This window comes from Coptis chinensis, chromosome 9, assembly GCF_015680905.1.
Source record: "Coptis chinensis isolate HL-2020 chromosome 9, ASM1568090v1, whole genome shotgun sequence".
Lineage (NCBI taxonomy): Eukaryota > Viridiplantae > Streptophyta > Magnoliopsida > Ranunculales > Ranunculaceae > Coptis > Coptis chinensis.
In genome coordinates, this window is record NC_141464.1 from 55,671,085 (window position 1) to 55,698,228 (window position 27,144).

The window sequence follows — 27,144 nt, forward strand, 5'->3', positions numbered from 1 at the left end:
TACAGGGACTACACATGGTTTCAGAAGTGCATATGTCAACACGTCTCTGTACCCAAGTACCCTATAGATACCCATTAGTCATTATGTCAGAGCATACCATAAGCTAGTTTATGCAGGAACAATTCGAGAGATTAGTGAGCACAATTCGCACTCTATACCGGTTTCTGTTTTGCTTGGTGGAATATGGCGGACATAGGTTCACATTTCTTGAATATCAATTTTTTTGATTTATTCAAGTTTTTCAATCACAACCCTTCCATCTTCAATATCCTCCACATTTTCATCTGTTTAATGCTCTTCTTTTCACTAACTAAATTATCAACTGTCATAAATACTCTAATTAGTAGTCGACCTAAACTATTCCTAATTGATTTCTCGTGTTATAAGCCGGACGACACGTTGAAGTGTAGCCATGACGTCTTTATTGAACGTTCCGCACTTCTGCAAATATTTTCTAAAGAAAGTCTAGAGTTTCAAAAAACTATACTGGAGAAATCAGGTTTAGGCCAGTCAACATACTTTCCAAGGCCCATGTGGGGGTTACCGCCCAATCCATGCATGGCTGAGGCCAGGCATGAAGTGGAGACAGTCGTGTATGGAGCGATCAACGAACTTTTAGCTAAAACTTCAATTAAGGTTACTGACATTGGGATTATAATCGCAAACAGTAGTTTATTTAACCCGACGCCTTCTCTATGTTCAATGATTGTTAATCACTACAAACTGGATAGTAGTGTTTTGAGCTACAATCTTGGTGGAATGGGTTGTAGTGCAGGGCTCATATCGATCGACCTTGCCAAGCATCTTCTCCAAGTTAGTTTTTCTGTTTCCTAAATTAGTTTTTAAAGAACATATAAAAGAAAGTTCTCCAAGTTACCATTTAAGAATTTTGGGAGATTTTTTATTTACTTATTGTTATTGCACTCTTTTAAAGTTATCTTTTTTCTCATATAATTTGTTCATGAATCTGTATTTTGGAAAGGGAGAGTTTGTTCATTGGTAAAATATGTCTAAAATATTGTCTGTTTTTCGAGTCTGATGAGCGCATGAGCCAGCTAGAAATTATAGTGACTGATGAGCCTTTTGTGTTTGAACCACAGGTACACCCCAACACATATGCTTTAGTAGTGAGCACTGAGAACATTACACTCAACTGGTATTTTGGCAGCAACCGCTCAATGCTAGTCTCGAACTGCCTCTTTCGCATGGGTGCAGGAGCCATCCTCCTATCTAATCGGCCTTCGGATGGTAAACACGCCAAGTACCAACTCAACCATGTCGTCCGTACTCACAAAGCCAATGAAGACCGTGGATACTATTGTGCTTTTCAAGAAGAAGATGCTAATGGAAAAGTTGGAGTAACCCTTTCCAAAGAGCTTTCTTCAGTTGCGGGAGAAGCTCTCCGGACTAACATAACTACACTAGGTCCTTTAGTCCTCCCTATTGCAGAACAACTACGCTTTCTCGCAAATTTAGTGCAGAGGAAAGTGCTGAATATCCCAGTAGCACCATACGTACCAGATTTTAAACTTGCTTTTGATCACATCTGCATCCATGCTGGAGGAAAAGCTATACTGGATAAGGTAGAGAACAGTTTAAAGTTAACCAAACAACTCTTAGAGCCTTCAAGGATGACTCTTTATAGATTTGGAAACACCTCTAGTAGTTCATTGTGGTATGAATTAGCATACCTGGAAGCTAAGGGGAAGATCAAGAAGGGTGATAAGGTGTGTCAACTTGCATTTGGATCAGGATTTAAATGCAACAGTGCAATCTGGGTTTCATTAAGGACTGTGGTTCCTGCTTTTGAGAAGAGTCCTTGGATAGATGAATTGGATACGCACTCTAGTTATCTCGCCTGCAGTCATGATTAATCTATTTGATGCTGAAAAGCAGTGTTTCAATTTCCTATACATTATTAGCCATGCAGCCCGACCTGTGGCCGTGCCTGTTATTCTTGAACCCATCATGTCTGGGCCTATATTTAAGGGAAGCACTTGGAAGTTTAACATATCCATATCCAATAAGTAATCCATATCCATATCTATTAACTAATACATATCCATATCCATATCCATATCCATATCCAATAACTAATACATATCAATTAACTAATCCATTGTTTTTTAGAATTTGTTTTTTCAATTAACTAATCCATTGTTTTTTAGAATTTGTTTTTTTTTATACATTTGAAAATAATGCGTAGCTTTGTTTTTTGTTTTAGCATAACACATGAAAGGACAATTTTAATTTATATTAAATTAGAGAGCAGGCCAAATTCAGAGTTAGTTTGGTAAGAAGGCAAGTAATTATTTTTCAAATAGGAACTATTTTAAAAACTTTGCTGATGTGGCTCACTATGAGCATCTTGGGAGAAACGGATATTAATATAGGTAGGATTAGCACATCTAATATCCAAAAAAAAAACACATATCCATAAAATTAATGTTATTTTATATGATTGAGGTGTGTGTGTATACAATGATGTACAAAAAGATGTCTATATGAGTATATGACCATTTCCTTTAATTTATCAATTGTTCCATTTTTCTTTGAAGCGTTAATGGGTGGGTTGGAGGTCTTCAATTCGTAATCCAGCTCAATCTGCTCTAGAAAGCGTGTCCTTCCATATGGTTTTATTGGGTTAGTTAGGGATTCCCTCATTATTAGTTGCAATTAGGGATCCCTCCCATCCCCTCCCTCCCTCCACATGAGAGCCAATAGCAACTAATAATATTTTTGCAACTAATAATGAGAGGGTATCCCTAATTATTATCAGTAATGCTATACCGACTCACTTATATGACTTATTACATAGAGATACGTGTCCGTGTGCATTGCAATCCAAATCAGCATTATTCAAATAACGAGTCGCAATAATAGGTCTAAAAAGTAGGTCCGTGACTAGGAGTGTAATACAGGGTGGGTCGGGTCAACTGCGGGTCACATAGTAATGGGTCGGGTCGGGGCGGGTCAAGGAAATACATATCCAGTGGTCCCCATTGGTGGTTGAAGTGTTATGTCTTAGCATACCATTATCTAATTTTGTTGGGTAAGCTTACAAGGTGGGTTTTGGGTGGGTCATTCGTCAGTGGACATTATCATTTTAACCCAATTTCACCCAAAAAAAAACTTTCTAATTCTGCAAGTAATATATTTCCAATTCACAACATAAAAAAAAACTTGAACTTGAACCAAAACCATATCTGGAAATTTGAAACATTTTTCTCATGATTTACCATTTATAAATTGAGAGCGAGGATCTATGATACAAAACAATAAATATAAACTAAAAGAATTCGAAATTAATACAAAGATAAATGATTTATCTTCTTAACTTTCCTACTAGGCAAATACATTTTATAAACTTATAAGCAACCATTAGTAAGTAATGTTATATTAAATAGTCAAGACTTGGGGTGAAAAAAAAATGTTGTGCAAAACATATATGTCAAAAATTATATGTAAAAAAACTCACAACCCACGACACACAATTACTAATAATCAAACAGAGAGCTGGTCGACATCCTTGGTAGTTAATCCTTGATAATAATTACCAAATTCAGGTTTAAAGAATCCATACCATGAAGCAATTCCAAATTCTACATAAAAATAAAATTCACAATGGCTTGAGGTAGAGGTGTAATACGGGGCGGGCCGGGTCAACCGCGGGTCAAATAATGATGGGTCGGGTCTAGGGGATGCAAACCCAGTGGTCACCAATGGGGAGGGGCGGGGCGGGTTGAAGTGTCATGTCTTAGTACTATCACCCGACCTGTTGGGTCAGCTTACAGGACGGGTTTTGGGCGGGTCATCCGCGTCGAGTGGAAATTATCATTTTAACCCAATTTCACCCAGAAAAACACTTTCTAATTCTGCAAGTAATATATTTCCAATTCACAACATAAACAAAAAAAATATATATATATATAATCAATCAATTAAAAAAAAAATAAAAAAAAAAAACTTGAACTAAAACCCAAAACCATATCTGTAAATTTGAAACTTTTTTCTCGTGATTTATTATTTGTAAATTGATTATTTTCCATAGCATGATAAAATGAAAATGGGAGCGAAGATCTATGGTACAAAACAATAAAATATAAATTAAAAGAATTCGAAATTAATACAAAGATGAATGATTAATGTTCTCCAAAATTTGAAAGTTGAATTTAAACTTTTGATATTTGTCCAATGTTCAAACTTGAATATTTGAAATTGATGTTGAACTCATAAGTCTGTGTTCATATCCCAATGTTCAAATTTGAATATTTGAAATTGATGTTGAACTCCTAAGTTTGTGTTCATCTCCCAAATTCCTACAAAAGTTAAAAGAAAAAATAAACAAAATACAAAAATATTAGAGTTAGAGTCTTGAAATTGTGCGGGTCAACGGAGTTGGGTCAACGGCTTTTGACACGGTACGGGTCGGGCGGCTTGACGGGTCGGGTTTGAGCATAGAACCTACACCCATAGCCCGACCGCGTAAAAATGGTGGTGGAGTGTGGCGGGTTTGTTTTCGGGTCGGTGCGGGTTTGGGTGGCGGGTGAAAACTGGATACCCTACCGGATGATGGGTCAACGGTTTTTTTTAACACTCCTAGGTTGAGGAATGTCAGTTACAATGCCACATATAAAGCTTTAAAACATGCCTAACAAATTGTTAAGGTACATCTACATATAAGTTAAGGGCATGTTTTAGAACAAGACAAATAAAGGGTACCTTGGTTTTAAGGAGAATCAAATGTTTGTCCTCAAATGTTTGTCCTCAATGTCTCGAGCAAATTCAAGGATTATTTGCTTCACATGCTGGTACCTAGGCTGCACATATAATAGACATAGCCACCAAATAAAAAAAAATAGTTCAAACTAAAGATTTTAATAATAGTGTTATTACTTATGAGTGAAAGGGCAACGATGAGTCCGATTAAATTGTTTTCTCGAAGTCCCTTGGAGGTAACACACAAGCATAGTAATAATTAGCCTATCTAAATAAAACTGAAAAATTTAAATAACGATATACTTAGATCAATGAAGAACTAAGTACGAATCAAATTTGAAAGTACATGCTTACCGTGCTTAATCATTTAGAGTGACACACACTTGATATATGACAAATTCATTCAACAATGGGCACAACATCAATGTACTGTTTCAGTTAGTGACCTATTCAAAACTAACGAATTTTAATCTATCAAATTCAAATATCAAGTTATGCATTACTACTCGAAAATAATTGTTCAGGAAATCGATCTAATGTATGTACACAAAAATGATTGCTCTAAAATCATAAATGTTCTAGATATTGCATCACTATTGTCCTTGACAATAATTTCCATAAAATTAGTGATAATTAACATTTTGTCCTAGATTTCCAAAACAATAGTAATATTCAACATTTTGCCCTAAGTTACCAAACAATCAGTAACAACATGGATTCACTAGATGGATTTAGCCATTATTAATTCAAATTGAAACCAGATTACTTGATGAACTTACAAACAGAGAACTAAATCGAGTCAAACCTGCAAATTGACAAGACATATAAGCTTGCTTGATAAAATGGAGAACCTTTCTTTGATTTCTGAACCGCCGCATTTCCAGTGTCTGGTTTAACAATCGATTCAACTTGAGATTTTTTTCTTACAGAAGTAATCGGAAAAGAAGAGAAGAGCTATTACGGATCCAAGTAGAATCGAAATAACTAAAACTTCTACTATTACCATTTTTATATTTTTATCCATCACTGAATTAGTTCCAAATGAGAGAAGGAGAAAGAGAAAAAAGAAAAAAGAAAAAAGAAAAAATGGTTAATTGGCGGACGAAGCTAAGTGGGTGAAGGAGAAAATGGTTTATATTTTTTGTTCTAAGTGTGTTTAGTGGGGGGATTATTTTAGACGGGATTTTTTTTTTTTTCTTTTGGTGCACGTAGTAAGCGGGAGTCTGAACGTGGGCTCACTCGGGTGTGTTTGTGTAACTAAGTAGTTATTTTTTAGTGGAGTTGTGGCGTGGACCGAAAACTAAATTAGGTCATTTAAGATGGTGATATAAAGTGCGGGAGTATGTAACTATTTTGGGAGAATAGTCACAAATAATCTTCAATACACGAATTTTTTCCAAGAAAAAAAGGATTTGTGATAGTTCTAGATCCGACAGTCACAAAAAACATTTCAAAACCGTCACAAAAGTCTTTTTCTGCTATTTGTGATTGTTTTGAACATAACCGTCACAAATAACATTTTAAAACAGTCACAAAAATCCTTTTTTCTACTAGTGGAAGTGCGCACAACAAGCGAAGATATTGCTAGGGGTATAGGATAGTATTGGCACTATGTAGGGTTTTTTTTTTTTTTTTTTTTTTTTTTTTTAATTGTGATTCTTTTGGTATTGGAATGACTTCTTTTGTTGGGAGTCAAACTAGTTGATAAATACTTGGTTTGATCGATGAAATCAATAGAAGTTAATTGTTTTGAATGTTGTTTCTTTCTTCCGGTAGATGTTGTTTCGTATCATCATAAAGGCAAAGGTTAAAGTGATTTTGGTTGTGATGTTTTGATAAATGTATGTGAATGTTGTTTATGTCATAAAACAAAGGTTAATGAGATTTTGGTTATGACGTATAGGGTGCAGGTTGAGAAATGAATACGATCGAATACAAAAAATGAGAAAATGTTTTTTTAAAAAATTATTTTCATTTGTCTCACTTTTGGAAAAAGTGACATAATATCTATTAAAAGTGACACTTGACCACTTTTATGTGTCGCTTTTTTTTTTTCATAACGAAGTTATATGGAGTTGATTCCTAAAAAGTGACACAAGAAGTAAAGGGCTTTTTGTGCCACTTTTGGCTTTTGCTTTTACTTGTCTCTCTCTCTCGGTCCAAAAAGTGATACAACTAGTATATTTAATTTGTCACTTTTGACGCATTTGTGTCTCATTCTGCTCTCCCAAAAGTGACACAACTAGTATAATTTAATGTGTCACTTTTGACGTACTTGTGTCTCATCTTCACGGTCAAAAAGTGACACAATTAAGTATACTTAATGTGTCACTTTTGACGCATTTGTGTCTCATTATTCGGTCCCAAAAGTGATACAACTAAGATACTTAATGTGTCACTTTTGACGCATATACGTCTCACTTCACGTCTAAAAGTGACACAACCAAGATAATTTAATGTGTCACTTTTGACGCATTTATGTCTCACTTAAAAGTCCAAAAGTGACACAACCAAGTATACTTAATGTGTCACTTTTAACTAAATTATGTCTCACTCGATCCTAAACGGATACAACTAGTGTCACTTTTGACAAGCACTGTGACACTCTTTCTTAAAAGTGACACAAGAGGCTATTCTTAAGTGTCACTTTTATTAACAAAAAGTGACGCATTTAGTAAGGCTTTTGTGTCACTTTTGGTAGAACTTTATGTGTTGGGGGCTTATAGGTCACTTCAAAATTAGTTTCAAAAGTGACACAAGTGACTTCTTGTGTCACTTAAAAAGTGACACAAAAAACCCTTATTTTAGTAGTGAAAATTCAAAAGTTGAATTTGAAATTTTGATATTTGTCAAATATTCAAACTTGAATATGTAAAATTGATGTTGAACTCATAAGTTTGTATTCATATATCTCAAATTCCTACAAAAGTTAAAAGAAAATATAAACAAAATACAAAAATATTAGAGTTAGAGTCTTGAAATTGTGCAGGTCAACGACTTTTGACACGGTGCGGGTCGGGCAGTTTGATGGGTCGAGTTTGAGTACAGAACCTACACCCATAGCCCGACCGCGTAAAAATGGTGGCGGGGCGGGGCGGGTGTGTTTTTGGGTCGGTGAGGGTTTGGATGGCGGGTGAAGACCGGGTACCCTACCGGATGATGGGTCAACGGTTTTTTTTTACACTCTCGTCCGTGTTGCACTCAATTATTATTAGTTTCAAAAATATTAGTTGTGAACCAAGACTGCAAGTTGCAAAAACTGAAAATTAGGACTGTCAACGGGCCGGACTTAAACAAGATTCACCTATGTCCAAGTCCCGTCCAAAATATATTTACATTTAGAAGGTCCAAGTCCCGGTCTAGATCCCGTTACGTTGGACATGATTGGATTTGGGCCTGGCCTAGGTCCAATAAGATTATATGGAAATAGTGTATTTTTTTATTATTTCTCTAAAAAAAACTGAAATAGAGTGTAGTAAAGATTCAAACCCAAGCCTTATATGTGGCTACTACAACACTAATCTATTAAGCCTCTTAACATTTTATGTATACTAGTAGTTACAAATTTAATAGCACTTATTTGAAAAACTAAAAAAATAACCTTAGTATTAGGACCGGGCCGTTATCGGGTTGGACGGGGATATGTCCATAACTGGCCCAATAGTCTTATCAGACAACATTTAAGTTCTAAGTCCCTATTTTATCGGTTCGGATTCAATCTTGCTTCTGGCCTGAACTGCCCATTAACAGCCCTACAGAAAATAACATCTTCAGAAAACCAACCACATGAATCAACAGAAAATTGACCTAAAGTGCATATTCACTGATAAATGTTAACTACCAAATTCGCCAATATCGCTTTTGGAAAACCACGTGAATAGAGACCAGAGAAATAAAACAGTAAACAAACGTGGATTTAGTAGTGGAAAATTAGAAGCAGGTGTGACTAATCCAATTAAGATGCATACCTGGCAACAGACTGCTCTCAGTTTTTCCAAACTTGATAGCACATTTGATATGTGATCGGCTCATCAGAATGTTTATCAAAATTAAAACAAAACTCTGATCGTACATACGGTCCCAACGAAGTGTAAAATTATGCAAGAACGCCAGGGAGGGCTTCAAGTCTCTGACAGTTCTTAAAAAAAAACTGTCGGCTCCTTACAAAAATAGGTATAATCATAAGAATGCGCATTTAGATGACCAACCAACAAACAGTTGTGTAGGGCATCAGATTGCAAGGAGTTGAAATTTGGAAAAAACATGCACCGCTCAAATTGGTTTATTGTTAGCACGTGGGGGGAACATTCTATAGATACCCTGCCATTAGATATAATGTGAGAGCATACCATGAGCTAGTTATGACTTATGAGTGAACACTGAACAGTTTGAGAGATTAGTGAGCAAAATTTGCTTGGTGAATCATGGCAGATATATGTCCACAGTTCTTGAAACTCAATTTTTTTTATTTTTTCAAGTTTTTCAATTGCAACCCTTTCAACTTCAATATCATCCACATTTTCATCTGTTTAATGCTCTTCTTTTCTCTAACTAAATTATCAACTGTCATACGTACTCTCAATAGTAGCTGGCCTAAACTATTTCTAATTGATTTCTCGTGTTATAAGCCCGAAGACATGTTCAAGTGTAGCCATGACGTTTTTATTGAACGTTCTGCACTTCTGCAAATATTTTCTGAAGAAAGTCTAGAGTTTCAAAAAACTATAATGGAGAAATCAGGTTTAGGCCAGTCAACATACTTACCAAGGGCCATGTGGGGGTTACCGCCCAATCCATGCATGGCTGAGGCCAGGCATGAAATGGAGACGGTCATGTATGGAGCGATCAATGAACTTTTAGCAAAAACTTCGATTAAGGCTACTGACATTGGGATTATAATAGCAAACAGTAGCCTATTTAACCCGACGCCATCCTATTTAACCCGACGCCTTCTCTATGTTCAATGATTGTTAATTACTACAAGCTGGATAGTAGTGTTTTGAGCTACAATCTTGGTGGTATGGGTTGTAGTGCAGGGCTCATATCGATTGACCTTGCCAAGCATCTTCTCCAAGTTGGTTTTCTGCTTTCCAAACTAAGTTTTAAGTGAACTTTTCCAAGCATCTCATTAAATATGTTTAATAAATCTAAATTTTAGAATAGGAGAATATTAAGGTGATCATTGGTAAAAATATGTCTAAAATATTGTCAGTTTGATGAGCCGTATATAATAGTGACTGATGAGCATTTTCTTTTGAACCACAGGAACACCCCAACACATATGCCTTGGTAGTGAGCACTGAGAACATTACGCTCAACTGGTATTTTGGCAGCAAACGCTCAATGCTGGTCTCGAACTGCCTCTTTCGCATGGGTGCAGGAGCCATCCTCCTATCCAATCGGCCTTCAGATGCTAAACACGCCAAGTACCAACTCAATCACCTCGTCCGTACTCACAAAGCCAATGAAGACCGTGGATACTATTGTGCTTTTCAGGAAGAAGATGTAAGAGTATTATTTCTTGTATATCGTAGTGTAACCATTACATGAGTTTATATAGACTAATTGTTACAAGTAAATCCCATAATTCTAAGAGAAGAATAAGGGATTGATACCATTCTATGGGAAGTTTCCTATCACGTAATTATATGATAGGAAACTTGATATATATCCTAACACCCCTCCTCAAGGTGGTGCGTGGATGTCATTCATGCCCATCTTGATAAGAGAATCGGTAAGCACATTTACCACAGCTTTAGTCAGAATGTTTGCAAGTTGTTGAGTTGACCGGACAAAGGGAAATCTGATTATGCCCGCATCAAGATTCTCTTTTATAAAATGTCTGTCTATCTCTACATGCTTGGTTCTGTCATGTTGAACAGGGTTATAAGCAATTTCTATGGTAGACATGTTATCACAATAGAGATTTATTGCTTGTAGAGGAGGAAATCCCAATTCAGTTAGTAATATTTTTAGCCATAGTAACTCACACACTCCTAATGCCATACCGCGGTATTCAGCTTTTGCGCTGGATCTTGAGACTACCGATTGTTTCTTACTCCTCCAAGTCACAAGGTTCCCCCCAACAAAAGTGAGATAGCCAGAGGTAGATCTTCGATTATCAACGGAACCTACCCAATCGGCATCTGTAAATCCATCCACATTCAAATGTCCATGTTTAGAGAATAATAGACCTTTGCCCAGAGTCGACTTTAAGTATCTCAGAATGCGCTCTACAGCATCCATACACTACTAAAAAAAGGGCTTTTTATGACGGCTATTTTTTTTCTACCTTGACGACTTCCGTATAACCCGTCATTATTTCTATCTCACCGTTAATTTTATGACGCTTGATGTCAAATGTTGACGGTTATAGGTCAGGCATCATAAATATATGTGACGTTTTTTTATCAATGTGTTAAATTAGTGAGTAACAATTGTATACTTACCGTTCACTTTATGACGCATGATGTTAATGTTGACTGTTATAGGTTAGCCGTCATAAATATTTTTGACGTTTTTTTTATCAATGTGTCAAGTTTGGTGTCTAATTTATGAGTTCATTTTCACAAACGTCAAGTAAAAAATTGTTTAACTTTTTCCTTCCACGATATTACAATAGAGATTTTCTAACAATTGAAATTTTTCGTTTGTAACACATACTTAGCCGTTAGTAAATTAATGACAATTAGAGTTCCGTTACAAAGTTGCGTAACCGTTAGTAAATTATTGGAATTATTTTGTGACCTCTATTAGATATTAACTAACGGTTATACAAGTGTTACCAATGTGTTAAAAGAAGTAAATAGCAAAATTGGGACTAAAATTAAAAGAAAACAAAAAACCGACGAAAATGTTCAGTGGGATTGTTTTTATTTCGCAACCCCTCAAGTGAAAAAAGAGTAAACAAAAAGAGGAAAATTGGTGTTGGTTATTGCTGCCGCCTTCACTACTGATGCTGTTGTCAATGTAAGTGTTCATCTTCCTCCTCGTTTCTTCTTCCAACCATTTCTTCCTCTTCTCCATCTTGCTCAATTCACGACTAATAAGATTTTTTTTTACCGATCGATTTTGAAGGTTACTTGTTGCGGTACCGAAAAGGATAAACCTTTATTCAATATTTCAACACGAAATTGTTTGATCTGTGGAAGGAAACTTGTTGTAGCCAAGGTAACTAATAATTAGGGTTTTTAATACTTTTTACTAATCAATAAAGGAAGTGGATATGTAGTAACATAATCAATAAAGGAAGTGGATCTGTAGGAAGCGAGGTTTATCAAATTTCATCAGTGGATGTGGACTGCTCCAAAGGAATGAAAAGTATGGATAAGTTTTTTGACATATTTTTTTATCTTTTTCTTTGCCCTTCATTTGTGGAGTATTACATTCTGCAAAATGTATGTTTTTATATCTACTTTTCTTTTTTAGCTAAGTCTGCACGTTAGTAGAGTTTTTTGCATGGTTGCATTGGCGGACATATATATTTACGTATGCTTGTGCTTCCTTGTCTTTTTGCGTGTGTGAAGGAAGTAGATATTTTTTTTGTATATAGGATGTATTGTGGCGTTAGAGGATTACATGGAATCAATAATGGTGCCAGTTCTTTTTTGTGAGTCCGAATTTGTTCACCAGCATATTTGTTGGTGAAATCTACCAGCGCTAGTAGGAGCCCACGTGTATTACTAAAACTCCCATTTTTTCTTTTTTCTTTTTTCTATTTTAGAAAAACTAACTAAAAATATATCCAAAAAACTAGTAAAGAAATAACCATTTCCTCCAAGATTTTCTCCCCACTTCCCTCCGACATCCGTTGTCTCCCTCCATCCCTCTTCTTCTTTTCTTCTCCACTCTTCTGTGTTCATTGAATCAATTTATAAAAACAAATAATGAACGCTGACAATTCAAATAAAAATAGGTTAATACCCAACAAATGGGCCGTGAGGCGCTTTCTTTGCAGTGCAAAACCTATTTTAGGAGGTTAATCCCTTTTAAAGCTCTTCCCAGTATCAACTTTCATGAAGCATTGAAGTCGGTCACTTTCAGATAATACTTGCTTCACTTAAACATGCTTTAGTTCAAACACAAAGGGCAATGACAATTTCCCTCAGCAAAGCACTTGGTCTAGCGAAGTGTTAATTAACTCCTAGATTATTGACTTTTGGATTATTGGTTCAAACACATGCAAAAGGCAATGACGATGCATGTTTAGATGCTATTCATAGTTTTTAAACTAATACAATGACCTTCGAAGAACTGATTGTGAAAATATATAGTACAAGTATGTAATCGGCCATTTTTTCGTAACCAGACCACATACCAGATGAACAGTTAGCTATTGAGTCTATGAAGCCAGATTGCCGCCAGTGCATACAGAATTTGTGGTCATTTCTTTTGGTGTAGTCAGATGTTGTTTCTTGTTTTGTTGCCAGTTACCTATTTTATTAATTGAATTAGATTGTGAAATGTCAATAAAAGCTAAAATGGGACGGCCATAGTATAACCATGACCAAATAATAAAAGATGACAGACAACGACCTATATCTTTCTTACTGTTTATTTATTTGTGAGAAGGTTTATGCCAAGGTTGGTGACTTGGTGTACATGAGTTCTTCATATAATGATACCTAATTTTAAGTCTAATGGAGAACTAAAATTAATGGAAAGCTCTGCAAAATAGATCAATTGTACGTCAGTACATGTCTCCATTAAGGTATAGTAAAACCGTAAAAGTCATACTAAACCCAAGGAAATCTGTTGTTGATCTGCTTCATAGCCTTCTAAGGTTCGGCATTGCATTATTCATGTTGACCATAAAGCACCTAGAATTTGTTCTCCTTCACTTGAAATGCATCGTAAGGTCATGTTAACTTACGTGTCATCAAAATTATATCCACGTACTCCACCCATAACTCCATAAGCCCTTCATTTGAAATCCATAACTATATCCTTTCCGAGGATGGCACAAACCTCCAGTGCTCACCCGCGATCAAAAGAAGATGCAAGAACTTACTATAATGTTCATTTTAAGTTTTTTTCATTTTAGAGTAGAGAAGAAAGGGACTGAAGAAGAGAACAAGTTGGGGAGAAGTGGGGAGAGAGTAAGCCAATATTTGGGAGACAAAAATCTTGGAGGAAATCGTTATTCCCTTATTGGTTTCATTTTTGATTAGTTTCTCTAAAAACAGAAAAAAGAAAATGGGGGAGTTTTAGTAATACACGTGGCTCCTACTAGCGCTGGTAGATTTCACCAGCAAATATGCTGGTGAACAAATTCGGACTCCTTTTTTGCAAGGTCTAAAAACTTGTGGAGTCGATCCGAAACTTATGACGAATCGATTTCGAGTCCATCAGATATCAAATACTTGTTCATGACTTCATACTAGTTTTACTTAGCAGAACTCTATTTCGGTTTTCTATTTTATAATAATTATATTTCAAAAGTTTGTTTGTTCTGTACTTTTGTCTTGCTTGTTACTATTTTGAGAGAAACATTTGTACCATACCAAATTACGTTGATTAGGGAAAACAAAAAAGGTAATGATTATTGTGTAAATTGACTAAATTCAGATAATCAGAGAAGTGAAGAAATGTAGAGAATTCGTGCTAAATTGAGTACCCTCAAGAAGGATGCGTACTATTTCTTCTAGACATTGAAAATTAACTTAATTTCTATTGATTTAAAGTGTGACCCTGCCCCATAGCTAGTAAATTCGTGGACGGCAAAAGTTTGATACGGCAATTATTCGCCTAAGATTCGAAATTTTCAATAATAATACTTTTAAATATTCGGTCCAATAAAACGCTAACGGTAAAAATACGATATCGTGTTTTAAACGGGGGTATATCTTAATGCATTCTTTTAAAATTCGGCTATATATTTTACATTTAAAATTTTGATATATAAGTATATAACGTTTTTATTTTTATTTTTACAATTTTATTCATAAAAAAATAATACAAATGTCAAATTTTTGGTGCTACTTACTATTACTAACACATTTATTTTTGGTTCCAACTAAGGCCCGGTCCAACCAATTCGCAAATTAAACGGTATCATTCAAAAATTTGCCAAATTATTCATTTTATTCGCCAAACCTTATAATTTGTGAATAATTCGGCAATTATAAGACTGGCCCAACCAATTCGCAAATTAAACCGTATCATTCAAAAATCCGCCAATAATTCGGCGAATTACTAGCTATGCCGGCCTGCCCTACACTAGAACAATAGAATGAGCGAAGACGGATTGATGTGTCAAGAGGGCATTGATTATAAGAACGATGGAAGTCTGGTACACACCGATAAGTATATGAAGTTTCAAGTGTAACCATGTCCTAGATTCTGTGAAGCTCAGTTTCATTCCTTCTGATTTTTTATGACAAAAAAAAAAAATAGAAAAAGAAAAAGAAAAAAGGTAATTCTGTTTTATTCCTCCATATGTGTTATCGTGTTGGTGCCAGTTTCTTTATCCAGGCATCAGAGACTCAGGTATCTCTTGTGGAGAAACACTTCTATGCTAATCAGTTGAAGGCTTGGGACTGTGGGAAGTAAATTTTGTTGGATGGGATTCTGATTTGACACTTCTCAGTGACTTCTTAAGAGAATAACTGATACGAATAAGGTTCAGCCAAACAATCTTCTCTTGTAGGTTTCCACGTATGAGGCATTGAATTGAAAGAGAGAAGTGATGATTATGATGGATTTGAATTACCCATTTTAAAAGTGTGCAGGTTTAATTCTCCGTTGTTGTCCTTGGAAAATATATTAGGGTCTTAGAAGCTATTATTCCTTATGACACTTCCATTTCTTAGGACACATGATGAGGAAGAAATACGAGTGTCAATTCATTTGGAAAGCAACTTCGCTTCCTCAATATGTAATTCCATGTGCATATAAATCATGTGAGGTTAAAACCCAAGGTACGTCCGCATAATTAAGTACGTCCGCATTCAGGAGTACACCCACAAAGTAAATAAATGCTAATAGTTATGACTTTAAAAGAAAAAATAAGAATTTGAGATGCGATTTTGTTGCCTTTCTCTTGGTGTTTGTACATTGTAATTTAGAGTCCTTTTCATTCCCAAAGAAAAGTTCTTAATTACTTACTGAAATATAGGCACGAAAAGAGAAAGAAGCGGAAGCTGCAGATGGTGGATGGACTGTAGTTGGACAACACAAAGGCAGAAAGAAAACTACAGATGCTAAAAGTGGAACAACCATGGGCTCTGTTGCTCTAGCTGTTGTTCTGGAAAAGATGGGAAAAAAGAAAAGTAATGATGTTGGACTGAATTTCTACAAATTTCAGAGAAAGGAGGCCCAAAGAAATGGTATGTGGAATATCCTCAAAATTTGTATATTTTGTCGTTTTCTTTTGAGTTTTAATAAACCATATGCAACTAAAACAATTACTTGCAAAAAATGGATGCTTATACAGCATTCTCTTGGTGTTTGCTAAGTAAAAACTAAGCCGTAATTGACGATCTTGTTTCTGATGAATATAAACACAAGTCTTTCGTGCATTGAACGTCATCACTTGGGCAAAATTAAGATTAAAGAGTTTGAACCATTTGAACGTTAGATCTTCTCTGTCTCTCCCAGCAAAAACAAGTTCGTAGCCATGGGCTGCGACACAACTGCTCACTTCTTGAGCCTGACTTGAGTGATCACCTTTACGGGTGCACATCATACTGCCCTGATAAGTCCACAACCTAACAATCCAAGTGCAACGGCAAAAATGGCTGCTGCCAGACCTCTCTCCCTAAGGAACTGACCACCTCGTATTCCTGGAGGACTGACAGTTTCGCCATGAGTCCGGAGAAACGAGCTTGAGTGCTATCTCAATGCAGCTATGCAATCATAGCTGCCAAAGATGTCACCCAGTACGAGAAGCTTAAATTGGCCTCTAGCTTAGTAAACCATATCAGCAGCCACTACCTACTGCAATGGAGTGGGTGGCAAAAAATGTATCATGTCAAGAGGCCCAGGAAAACCAAACGACTTGTGCATGTAAAGATCCAAGAAGCCTATGCATTACTACTCCAAGAGGTTACAGTTGTGCATGCCATGATGGTTATGAAGGGAATCCCTTCAAATATGGAGGTTGCAAGGGTAATTTTCTGGTACGCGAGGTATATGTATATATATTTTATTGAGTTCAATATTACTCTTCTCAAACCCTTCTATGTTTGAATTGCTCACATAGATTGAAGTCTATGCAAACCGCGACCAGAATCCGTGTACTTTCTTAACTCCTATATATGGTTATATAGGATTCATTGAGTTTTGGTAATTATTGACGTAAGTGCAAAAAAAGTATATTTTCTTGATTCAACTGGAGGTGTCCCTGATATAAAGCTAAGATGCATGGTGAACACGTGAGTTGATGAATCTTATTTTTATTTTGTATGTCATATATGCAAACAACTTGTAACTTAATTGTAAAGTTCTTTTTTTTAGTGGGATGAAAACATTAGCATTAAGTGAAGGAAAAAGAGTGGAACCAGAGTGGGACTATGTCAAGGTAAATATACAGTACTTGAATGTGAAAGATTTACTTAGTTTAGTGTATTGAATGTGTTTTGACAATTTGTTTATGCTTTTGTGTAGTGCCCAATTCAACCAGGAGGATACGAGTGTGGATATTATGTCTTGCGGTTCATGAGACATTTTATGATGGATCCTAGTCAATCAATTAAGACGAAGGTTAGCAAGTCTTTCTTGTTAATATATTCTAAAATATCTATGTAATTCTTTCTTGTAAACGAATATCATATATACTAAATTCTTTGTTGACTTGACGTACTCGTGTAACTAATGGAGCTGGCCAACACTATCACCTATACCACTGCTGAGCTTATTGAAATTCGTATGGAGTTTATTGACTTTATCAAATGATTTATCTTGCTAAGCCAAAGATATGTGTATGTATTGCGATAATAGTATTTTGCATGTTTTTATTTTGTTTGCTGCTTTGAGGTATGGGATGACTTTAAATGTAATAGTGTATATCTTGAACCACAGTCCATTTGCATTGTAAGTATTTTCATTTATTTTTTCTTCAATTGTGAGAGAACTAAACTAGGTCTCATCGCATTGTTATCCTCATGCCTATATAAAATAGTCTGTTTTTTGTCAGTGGCTTGAGTTTTTGGTAGCAAATTTACTAATAATGTTTTTTTTACTTTATTTGTTTTTTAGGTTTGACAGCGTTCGATCGATCGATGGATAATACTTAATTTGTTGATGATGGAGTTGATTAGAATGATTTTTAATTTGGTTGAATGTGCTATCAAATAAATGTATTTAGCATTTTTCAATGATGTTGGATAAATGATAAATTGATATAAGGAATAAGTATTTTCGAATGGTTTGAAAATATATGGATTGAAGTTACTGTGGGTGTTCTAATTTTATTTTTGAGAATTTTATAGCTGTTTTATTGGTGAAATAAATTTACAGGTTAGGAATTGAATTACAGGTTATTATACAGTATTTTTTACTGGAAAAAATATAATAAAAATATATATAATATAAATTAAAAAAAAAAATAGATGACGGTTGTAGAAGAACTGTCACAGTGTAAATTATGTGGATAGGCATTTTATGATAGTTCTACAGTAGTCAATGGGCATTTCATGACGGTTCCGACGTGAACTGTTAGAAAATATTGTTAATTTCTTGACGATTCTAACTATAATTAATGATGGTTACATATGAGGTGTCATAATAAAATTTACCTACTATGACGTTTTAAAGACTAATACATACATGTCATAATGGGAGGACCTTTTACGACGTCTTTCTATGAACCGTCATAAATTTAATGACGATTTTGGTTGACTTTTTATGACACCCTCAGTAATGACGGCTAGTTTTTCAATCAAAAAGTGTCATGATATGTATTTCATGACAATTAAAAATTGTCATAAAAAGCCTTTTTTTTAGTAGTGATATGTGGCTGGCGTGGATCATGCATAAATTGGCTTACTGTACTTACCGCATAGGCAATATCAGGTCGAGTATGAGACAAATAAATCAATCTCCCAACAAGTCTTTGGTAGCGTCCTTTGTCTGTACTTGGATCACTCAAGCAATGGGAAAGTGAGTGGTGCTGTTCAATGGGTGTATTAGCTGGTTTGCACCCGAGAAACCTTGTTTCGGTCAACAGGTCTAAGATGTACTTTCTTTGAGATAGAAATATACCATGCTGAGAGGGTGCAACCTCAATTTTGAGAAAATACTTGAGATTAATTGCCAAGTTGTTTCATCTCAAATTCAGAAGTCAAATGACATTGTAGACAGGAAATTTCATCAGCATCATTACCTGTGACTATCATGTCATCCACGTACATGATCAACATAGTGAGTTTACCATTTTTATGCTTCAAGAATAAAGTGTGATCAACATTGCTTTGTTTGTACCCAAACTTGACCATAGATTGTGTGAATCGACCAAACCATGCCCGTGGAGATTGCTTGAGTCCATACAAGGCTTTCTTGAGCTTGCATACTAATGAAGTATTCTCGAATTCCGAAATTCTCGGAGGTGGATCCATGTACACATCTTCAGTAAGATTTCCATGTAAGAAAGCATTTTTAACGACAAACTGTAGAAGAGGCCAGTCTTTATTAACAGCTAAGGATAAGAGAACTCGCACTGTATTGAGCTTAGCCACAGGTGCAAATGTATCTTGATAATCCACACCATAGGATTGAGTATATCCTTTTGCCACCAAGCGAGCTTTAAATATTTCAATAGTACCATCGTCTGCTTTGTGTTTGATGGTAAATATCCATCGGCAACCAACAGTCTTTTTTCCAGATGGTAAAGCAACAAGATCCCAAGTGCCATTTCTTTTTAAGAGCATCCATTTCCTCATCCATAGCCTTTGTCCATTGAGTATCTGTCAAAGCTTCCTGCAATGTACTAGGTGTAGCGACAGATGATAATTGACACACATAAGATGCATATGAGTTTGAGAGTTTGCATGAGGAAACATGATTACCTATTGGGTATTTGATCTTGGCTTTGGGGTCAGGTTCATATTGAATAGGTGGTATACCTCGATTAGTACGTGGTGGAAGGGTGTAGTGAGAATTTAAAGTATGTTCAATTGAAGGAGAAAAAGATACCTTAGGTAATGCCGAAGAGGGCGGTGGTGATGAAGTTGCGTGATGAATTGGACTATCTGTTGGTAGATCAGTAGCATGGTCAACACCGGCAATACTGTCTTTTGGAGTATTCTCCCCACTAGTGCCACTCTCAATACCAGCAATACTAACTTCTAGAACACCTTCTGGAGTATTCTCCCCTCCGAAATTCCATGCGGTGCAGGTTTCTTTGATGGAGTAATACAATTCGGATTCATGAAATGCAACATCCATAGAGATATAAAATTTGTGAGTAATGGGATCGTAACATCTATATCCTTTCTGAGTTGTTCCATATCCAACAAAGGTACATCGTATAGCTCGTGAATCAAGTTTAGTGCGATGTTTGGAGGATAAGTGCACATAAACTACGCATCCAAAAATCCGTGGAGGCAAACGAACATGAGGTGGAAGAGTACAGTGTTCTGCCAGCACATCTAAAGGTCGTCTAAAAGACAGAACACTAGATGGTGTTCTATTCATCAAATACACAGCAGTACTAAGGGCTTCCCCCCATAAGTATTTTGGAGTATTACCTCCAATCAACAAGGAGCGAGAAATTTCCAGAAGGTGGCGATTCTTCCGTTCTGCAGTACCGTTTTGTTGAGGAGATTATGGGCATGAAGTATGATGAATTATTCCATTAGAATGCATAAAGTCAGTCAATTCTTGCTTAAAGAATTCTCCTCCATTATCGGTGCAAACAACTTTGACAGATATACCAAATAGTGTGAGTATCATTTGATAAAAACGTCGAAATATCATACAGACATCACTTTTATGTTTAATCAAATATACCCAAGTCATTCTAGTGTAATCATCCACAAATGAAACAAACCATTTTAATCCAATGGGGGTAGATACTAGAGATGGCCCCCACACATCTGAATGTATCAATAAAAAAGGAGTTATACTTTTAGTTGTTGATGAAGGAAAATGAGTACGATGGCTTTTAGACAGAGCACAAGTTTCACAAACCATATCCAAAATATTACAGCCAATAAATAATGAAGGAAAAAGCCGTTGAAGATAACCAAGTAACGGATGACCTAATCTCTTATGCCACAGCCATATTTGCTCTATATTGTCTTCCAATTTTTGTGAACTTACTGCATGTGCCAAGCTTTTATTAATTGGTGGAGCATCACCTTCCAGATAGTACAATCCATCACGCAGCTTACCACTGCCAATCCTCTCCTTGGTATGGAAGTTCTGAAAAAGACAGTGAGTAGGAAAGAACAAGCCAACACAATTATAAGCTTGGATAAATTTATTTACCGAGAGCAAATTGCATGCAAGAGAAGGAACAAATAGAACATCAGAGATAGGTAATGAAGTAGGTAAAATAACTATACCGATACCAACAATTGGTACTGAAGCGCCATTGGCAGTAGTAATTGCATGTTTAGAATGAGATGCAAATAATTGGCTAAAGTTAGATGAGTTGCATGTCATATGATCGGTAGCACCTGTGTCAATTATCCAATCGCTAGACGTAGTACAAGTAGAAAAACTAAGAACAAATTTGGACATACTAGTTGATGCCACCAAACCTGCAGAAGGTTCACTCGGTTGAAGGGTTGGAGGAACAGCATGTTTGAAAGTAGAATTTGTACCGGATACCTTCTTACCTTTATGATGCCAGTCCGGGTAGCCATGGAGTTTGAAACATGTTTCAATAACGTGATTATCTCCATTACAATGGCTACATTTGCGCCCTCCTTTCTTCAGGTCAGGCAGAGATAAATTTCTGCGAGCAGCTATAGCGACGCTATCCACAGGTGCACTGCCCATCATAGCATCATGCCGGTTGGCTTCAGCACATATCATGACATAAGTTGTTTGAAGATTTGGGAGAGGGACTGTGGAAAGAATGCGACTGCGAACCCCACCCAAGTAAGAGTCTAAACCAGCGAGAAAGGCATACACTCGTTGGGAATTGACCTTGGATGTATATCGCCCAATATCAGTGGGACACTCCATAATACAGTCATCAATGGCATCATATTCCTGCCATAATTTGCATAACTTCTCAAAATATTGAATAACAGTGCCACCATTTTGACGAATAGATAATACTTCACAATGCAATTGGTATGCTTTGGAAGCATCTTGACTGACAGAGTAGGTGAGCTTAGCAGTATCCCAGATTTCCTTTGCAGTGGATAATCTGAGAAACAAGGATCTGATATCCTTAGTCATGGCATCAAGCAACCATGATTTAATCATACAGTTGTCGTCCTCCCAAACCTCATATTCAGGGGAGGAAGTGTTGACTGGAGCAGCCTTAGTTCCGGAGATGAATCCCCAGCGCTTCCGGCCTCGAAGTTTATTTCGAGCATTTAAGGACCACTCAATGTAGTTCGTGCCATTTAGGGCGCTCGGGGTTAACAAAGGATAATATTTCCTGATAACCATTACTCGTTCTCACTGGTACGTTTTCAGGTGTAGACATGGTGTGTAGGCAGCGGAAAAAAGAACGAGGAAGATGGCGGCTAGGGTTTGTAGATGGTGGCTAGGGTTTGTAGAGTGGATCGATACCTATACTGATACCATGTAAGAGTATTATTTATTGTATATCGTAGTGTAACCATTACATGAGTTTATATAGACTAATTGTTACAAGTAAATCCCATAATTCTAGGAGAAGAATAAGGAATTGATACCATTCTATGGGAAGTTCCCTATCACGTAATTATATGATAGGAAACATGATATATATCCTAACAGAAGATGCTAATGGAAAAGTTGGAGTAACCCTTTCCAAGGAGCTTTCTTTAGTTGCGGGAGAAGCACTCAAGACTAACGTGATTAAACTTGGCCCTTTAGTCGTTCCCAATGCAGAAAAACTACGCTTTTTCACAAATTTAGTGCAGAGGAAGGTGTTGAATATCCAAATAGCACCATATGTACCAGATTTTAAACTAGCTTTTGATCACATTTGCATCCATGCTGGAGGAAAAGCTGTACTGGATAAGGTAGAGAATAGTTTAAAGTTAACCAAACAACAGTTGGAGCCTTCAAGGATGACTCTCTATAGATTTGGAAACACCTCTAGTAGCTCTTTGTGGTATGAATTAGCATATTTGGAAGCCAAGGGAAGGATTAAATGGAGAGATAAGGTGTCTCAAGTTGCATTTGGATCAGGATTTAAATGCAACATTGCAATTTGGCAAGCATTAAGGACTATAGATCCTGCTTTGGAGAAGAATCCTTGGATGGATGAGTTGGCTATGCACTCAAGTCATTTCCCCTGCAGTCATGATTAATCTACTTGATGCTAAAGAACTGCAATTCCGTGATACTAAGTGGTCTTGGAATTATTCGTTTAATTTGTATCTATAATTAGTTTGACAATAAAATTGAAATAAAAAAGAAAACTTAATTATGATAGGGGAAAAATAGAAGAATGTATGTGCAATGATAGAGAACCAATGAAGAGTAAAGACGGCTAAATTGCTATCATCACACTTCTGTCAGTATAACTACATATTCTGCTGATTTTCTCTCCCTTTTTCCGTGTTTTGATATCAATTTTCGGTGGTGCTTTAGATTTAGAGCCTTAGAGGTGATGAGCGCTTATTTTAGTTTGCTACTTGGGGCTTTGGGAGGTAAAATCATATAGTTTACTAGCACCACTTGATATATTTGGGCTTTAATTCATGCACATCTAAAAAAATGTTTACATTCGTACTACTGTTCAATTTTATCAATTAAGTGTTAAGGGGGAGGTCACCTGTTCATAACCTAGCTATCAAAATATGTTCTAAAAATCGTGTCTATCCATATTATATATAAACGACAAATTAGTTTTTACACCACAGAAATGTATCCAGAGAACCAGATAAATCGACTATAACCTAATTAAACAGCTGTAATTGTATATTTGGATCATCACACAAGATGACCTGGAGATTTGGATGAAGGTCGATCATAGAGGGATTGATTTTGATGTTGAACTTCGTGTGCTATGAAAACGTGGCAGCTCGTTACTTTGCCCTTTCAAAGTTGTTCCTTCTGAGGTTGGTTTGTTTTTCTGAGCCTTCCTGAATCCTGAATGTTGAATTGGCCCACACTCTGATACTGAACTCATAAAAACGTGCTTGTTTTATGTAAAAACGGCTCGACTCTGAACGCTGAATACAAATCATTTTGGCCACCTTACTCTCTGTATCTAAAACTAAAATATTGGCATACCAAGTTCCGATCAATTTAATTAGACTTTGATACAATTTAAAATAACTTATATCATAGAAATTTAAATATTAAATAAATAATCTATTTCATTTTTCACTTAATTCTCAATGTTGAACAATTAAAATTAAATTCTATTTATTTTATTTTTAGTGGTAAGAGCGCCTCACCCAAAGATAAAGGTGGATCTCAAGCTAATCAGGCCGAGCTTCACTATACTCAAGCTTGACTTGTTTATTAAGCAAACTTTGAAAAAAGTTCAAGCTTGGCTCATATAATATATGAACGAGCCCAAGCCGAACTTTTAGCGAGCCGAGCCCAAATAGCTATGTTATTTTATACTATGATGATGCTATTTGAGCTTATCGAGCCAAGTTTTATGAAGCTCGTTTGTTAGACGAGTTATAATATAGGCTCAAGCTTGGCTAATTTATTAAATGAACGAGCTCGAGCCGAGCCCGAACCGCTCGGCTCAAATTCCACCCTTACCCTAAAATATGTGATGTCTCTTATTTTCTTGTTTTGCTCATCGTTTATTATTTTATTGCTTAAATATATATGAGAATATATAGACCATAGCTGCTCTAGCAAAGAATATCCTATATACAGAGTTTCACATAGACCTTGGTTCACTATATCAAATCTTTTGGAATTTCCATCTTCAACTGTCAACCCACCCCGGGAGTTTCGAAGACACCTCTTCTTATTTCTATCTATCTCTTGATTTCTATATCTCTTCCCTCTAGGCGGCTATCAGGGAACTCTCTCTCTTTCTCTCTCAGCTATGTCTAAAAAAATTGGGAAGATCGATGAAGAGCATGGGCATGTTCGTCATATGATTCGACAAGGAAAGAAATTCAGCATTCAATGTGGGTTTTATCGCGGAACGCAGAAGACGAGTTCTGCAACTAAACACTGAAGACTATTGCAAAAACAAACAACTCTCAACACCACTAAATGCTGAAAACTTATGTTTCAGTGTCTCTTAATGTTGAAAACCCAAAAAACAAACAACCACTAAGTGTAATTTGGCGTAATAGGAAATAGTTGCTTGACTAATACCCTGACATTAGAAGTCCTTTAGAATGTTTTCACTTGAACAATATTTCTACATATGGGCTTAAAATCGTAGTCACTTTAGCACCTAGGTTATATATCATTGTACAAATCCTTTTCTTTCAAGAAGTAGGTAGGCTCTTTAGGTCTCCCCTGTCTAGGTGTATGTTAAACATGTTAATTTGCTAATTTCTTCCTAATCTCAAATTTATATGAAGGATCAATTTTATCCTTAGATATATATTATAGCTATACCCTCTTGGCTCTATTTTTCAAGGTTTTACATAGTCTCTAATTTTTTGTAAACTCTATAATTATGGAAAAAAAAAAAGGAATTCCAAATCCTTAGATATATATATATATATATATATATATATATATATATATATATATATATATATATATATATATATATATATATATATTATAGCTATATCCCCACCAATCTATTTTTTTTAACACTCACCAAGACTCCAGTTTTTTCTAAACTCTATTACTAATTACGAAAAAGTAAGATATAAATAAAAAAACCAATCCCATTTAAAGTTTCACAAAGTCTCCAACTTTTCCTAAACAATATAGCTAATTATGAAAAAAAAAATATACAACAAACTAAATTGTTAAAAACAATAGTTTCAACCAAAAACGATTTTCCTAAAACCCTTATGCGACAAAAAATAGTTTCTACACTAATCTCAGGTGAAGTTGCTTGAAAAATTGACAATGAAATTATGAAATTGACACTAATCTCAGGTAAAGTTGCATGAAAAATTGACAATGAAATTATGAAATTGACACTAATCTCAGGTGAAGTTGCTTGAAAAATCTCAGATTAACACTAGAAATTGACAATGAAACTATGAAAGAACAAAGGAAAAAATAAATTTAGTTGCTTGAACATTTACTTTATGCATTTGTTAACCACACATGTGACTAGGAAAAAAGAAAAAAGAAATAAACTAATCATAAAATAAGTAATAGTACGGGTGTACACCCAAAACAAATAAAATTGTATTGTATGCACTATATATATGGGCTTAACAAATAAAGTTGGATCAATTTGATGTGTCATCCACTATGGGATTTAGATATTTAGTCATAGTTAAGGATTTCAAAAACTACAATTCCGGCCACAATAATTCTGAATTTTATAATTTCCAATTTTAGCGGAATAACGAGATTCAATTAAAGCGGATGTTGGTTTAAATAAATTAGATAACTATTGATTTAGTTAAAGTGGACGTTGGGCTTAAATAAATTATATACCAAACCAAAACAAATTACATGTAGAAAATTAAATTATACAAAAAACAACATCACAAAAGATATTAAAAAAAAAATAATGACAAATATTTTAAAATATATAATATTGCATGAAACTAACGTCAAAAAATAATTAACGAGAAACAGAAAACTAGATTCAAATGCATTGAACTAATCTCAAATAATATTTAACGGGAAATCGGAAATTAGATGCACATGCAAGCATTAAACTAATCTTAAAAAGTAATTAATAGACAATCAGAATATGGATACAACTGCATTAAACTAACATCAAAGAATAATTAACGGAAAATCAAAACTTGGATGCAAATACATCGAACTAATACCAAAAAATAATTGTCGAAAAATCAGAATGATGGTGATTGGGAGAATGATGAGACTGTACCTTGCGGTTACCTACGTACCCAAATTATCAATGGGATCAAGTCTCAAGAACGTAGTTCTTTATGAGAAATAGTTTGGTATTTATATAAGAGTAGAGATTTCTTGTAGCTCAAGTAATTGTAATTCAATATAACTCTTAACTGATAGTTATCTCTTTGATAAGAAACGAATCTGGACATAAATTAATGTACGTAAGTAGCAAGTCATGTGGCTAATGTTCAGCCTTAGACACATGAGTTAATGGGCATGTACATTGATCTATAGTATTTCAAATTGGGCTTTAGCCCTGTCGATTAAACGAATAAAATGGAGACTCTTACTAATGGACGTTTGCCACGTAGGTGGGGGTCGAAACAA

At 35.5% G+C, this 27,144-nt stretch overlaps 1 protein-coding gene, 2 long non-coding RNA genes and 1 pseudogene across 4 annotated transcripts; all 4 read left to right on the plus strand.

Annotated features, from left to right (window-relative positions):
* The first annotated feature begins 266 nt into the window (after positions 1–266).
* On the plus strand, positions 267–1,874 carry LOC147476807 (3-ketoacyl-CoA synthase 11 pseudogene; annotated as a pseudogene). Its single transcript, XR_015209780.1, has 2 exons — positions 267–813; positions 1,101–1,874. The product of XR_015209780.1 is annotated as a 3-ketoacyl-CoA synthase 11 pseudogene (transcript).
* Positions 1,875–9,251: 7,377 nt separating this feature from the next.
* LOC147476808 (3-ketoacyl-CoA synthase 11-like) lies at positions 9,252–23,138 on the plus strand. Its single transcript, XM_086585833.1, is given in 5 exon segments — positions 9,252–9,632; positions 9,635–9,793; positions 9,985–10,224; positions 21,669–21,678; positions 22,600–23,138. Coding segments are annotated over 5 exon segments (1,329 nt in total).
* On the plus strand, positions 11,535–18,111 carry LOC147476809 (uncharacterized). Its single transcript, XR_015208509.1, has 4 exons — positions 11,535–11,688; positions 11,797–11,889; positions 15,836–16,046; positions 17,917–18,111. It is a non-coding gene; the product is annotated as an uncharacterized LOC147476809 (long non-coding RNA).
* Positions 16,873–17,421, plus strand: LOC147476810 (uncharacterized). Its single transcript, XR_015208510.1, has 3 exons — positions 16,873–17,093; positions 17,176–17,239; positions 17,326–17,421. It is a non-coding gene; the product is annotated as an uncharacterized LOC147476810 (long non-coding RNA).
* Positions 23,139–27,144: the final 4,006 nt, after the last annotated feature.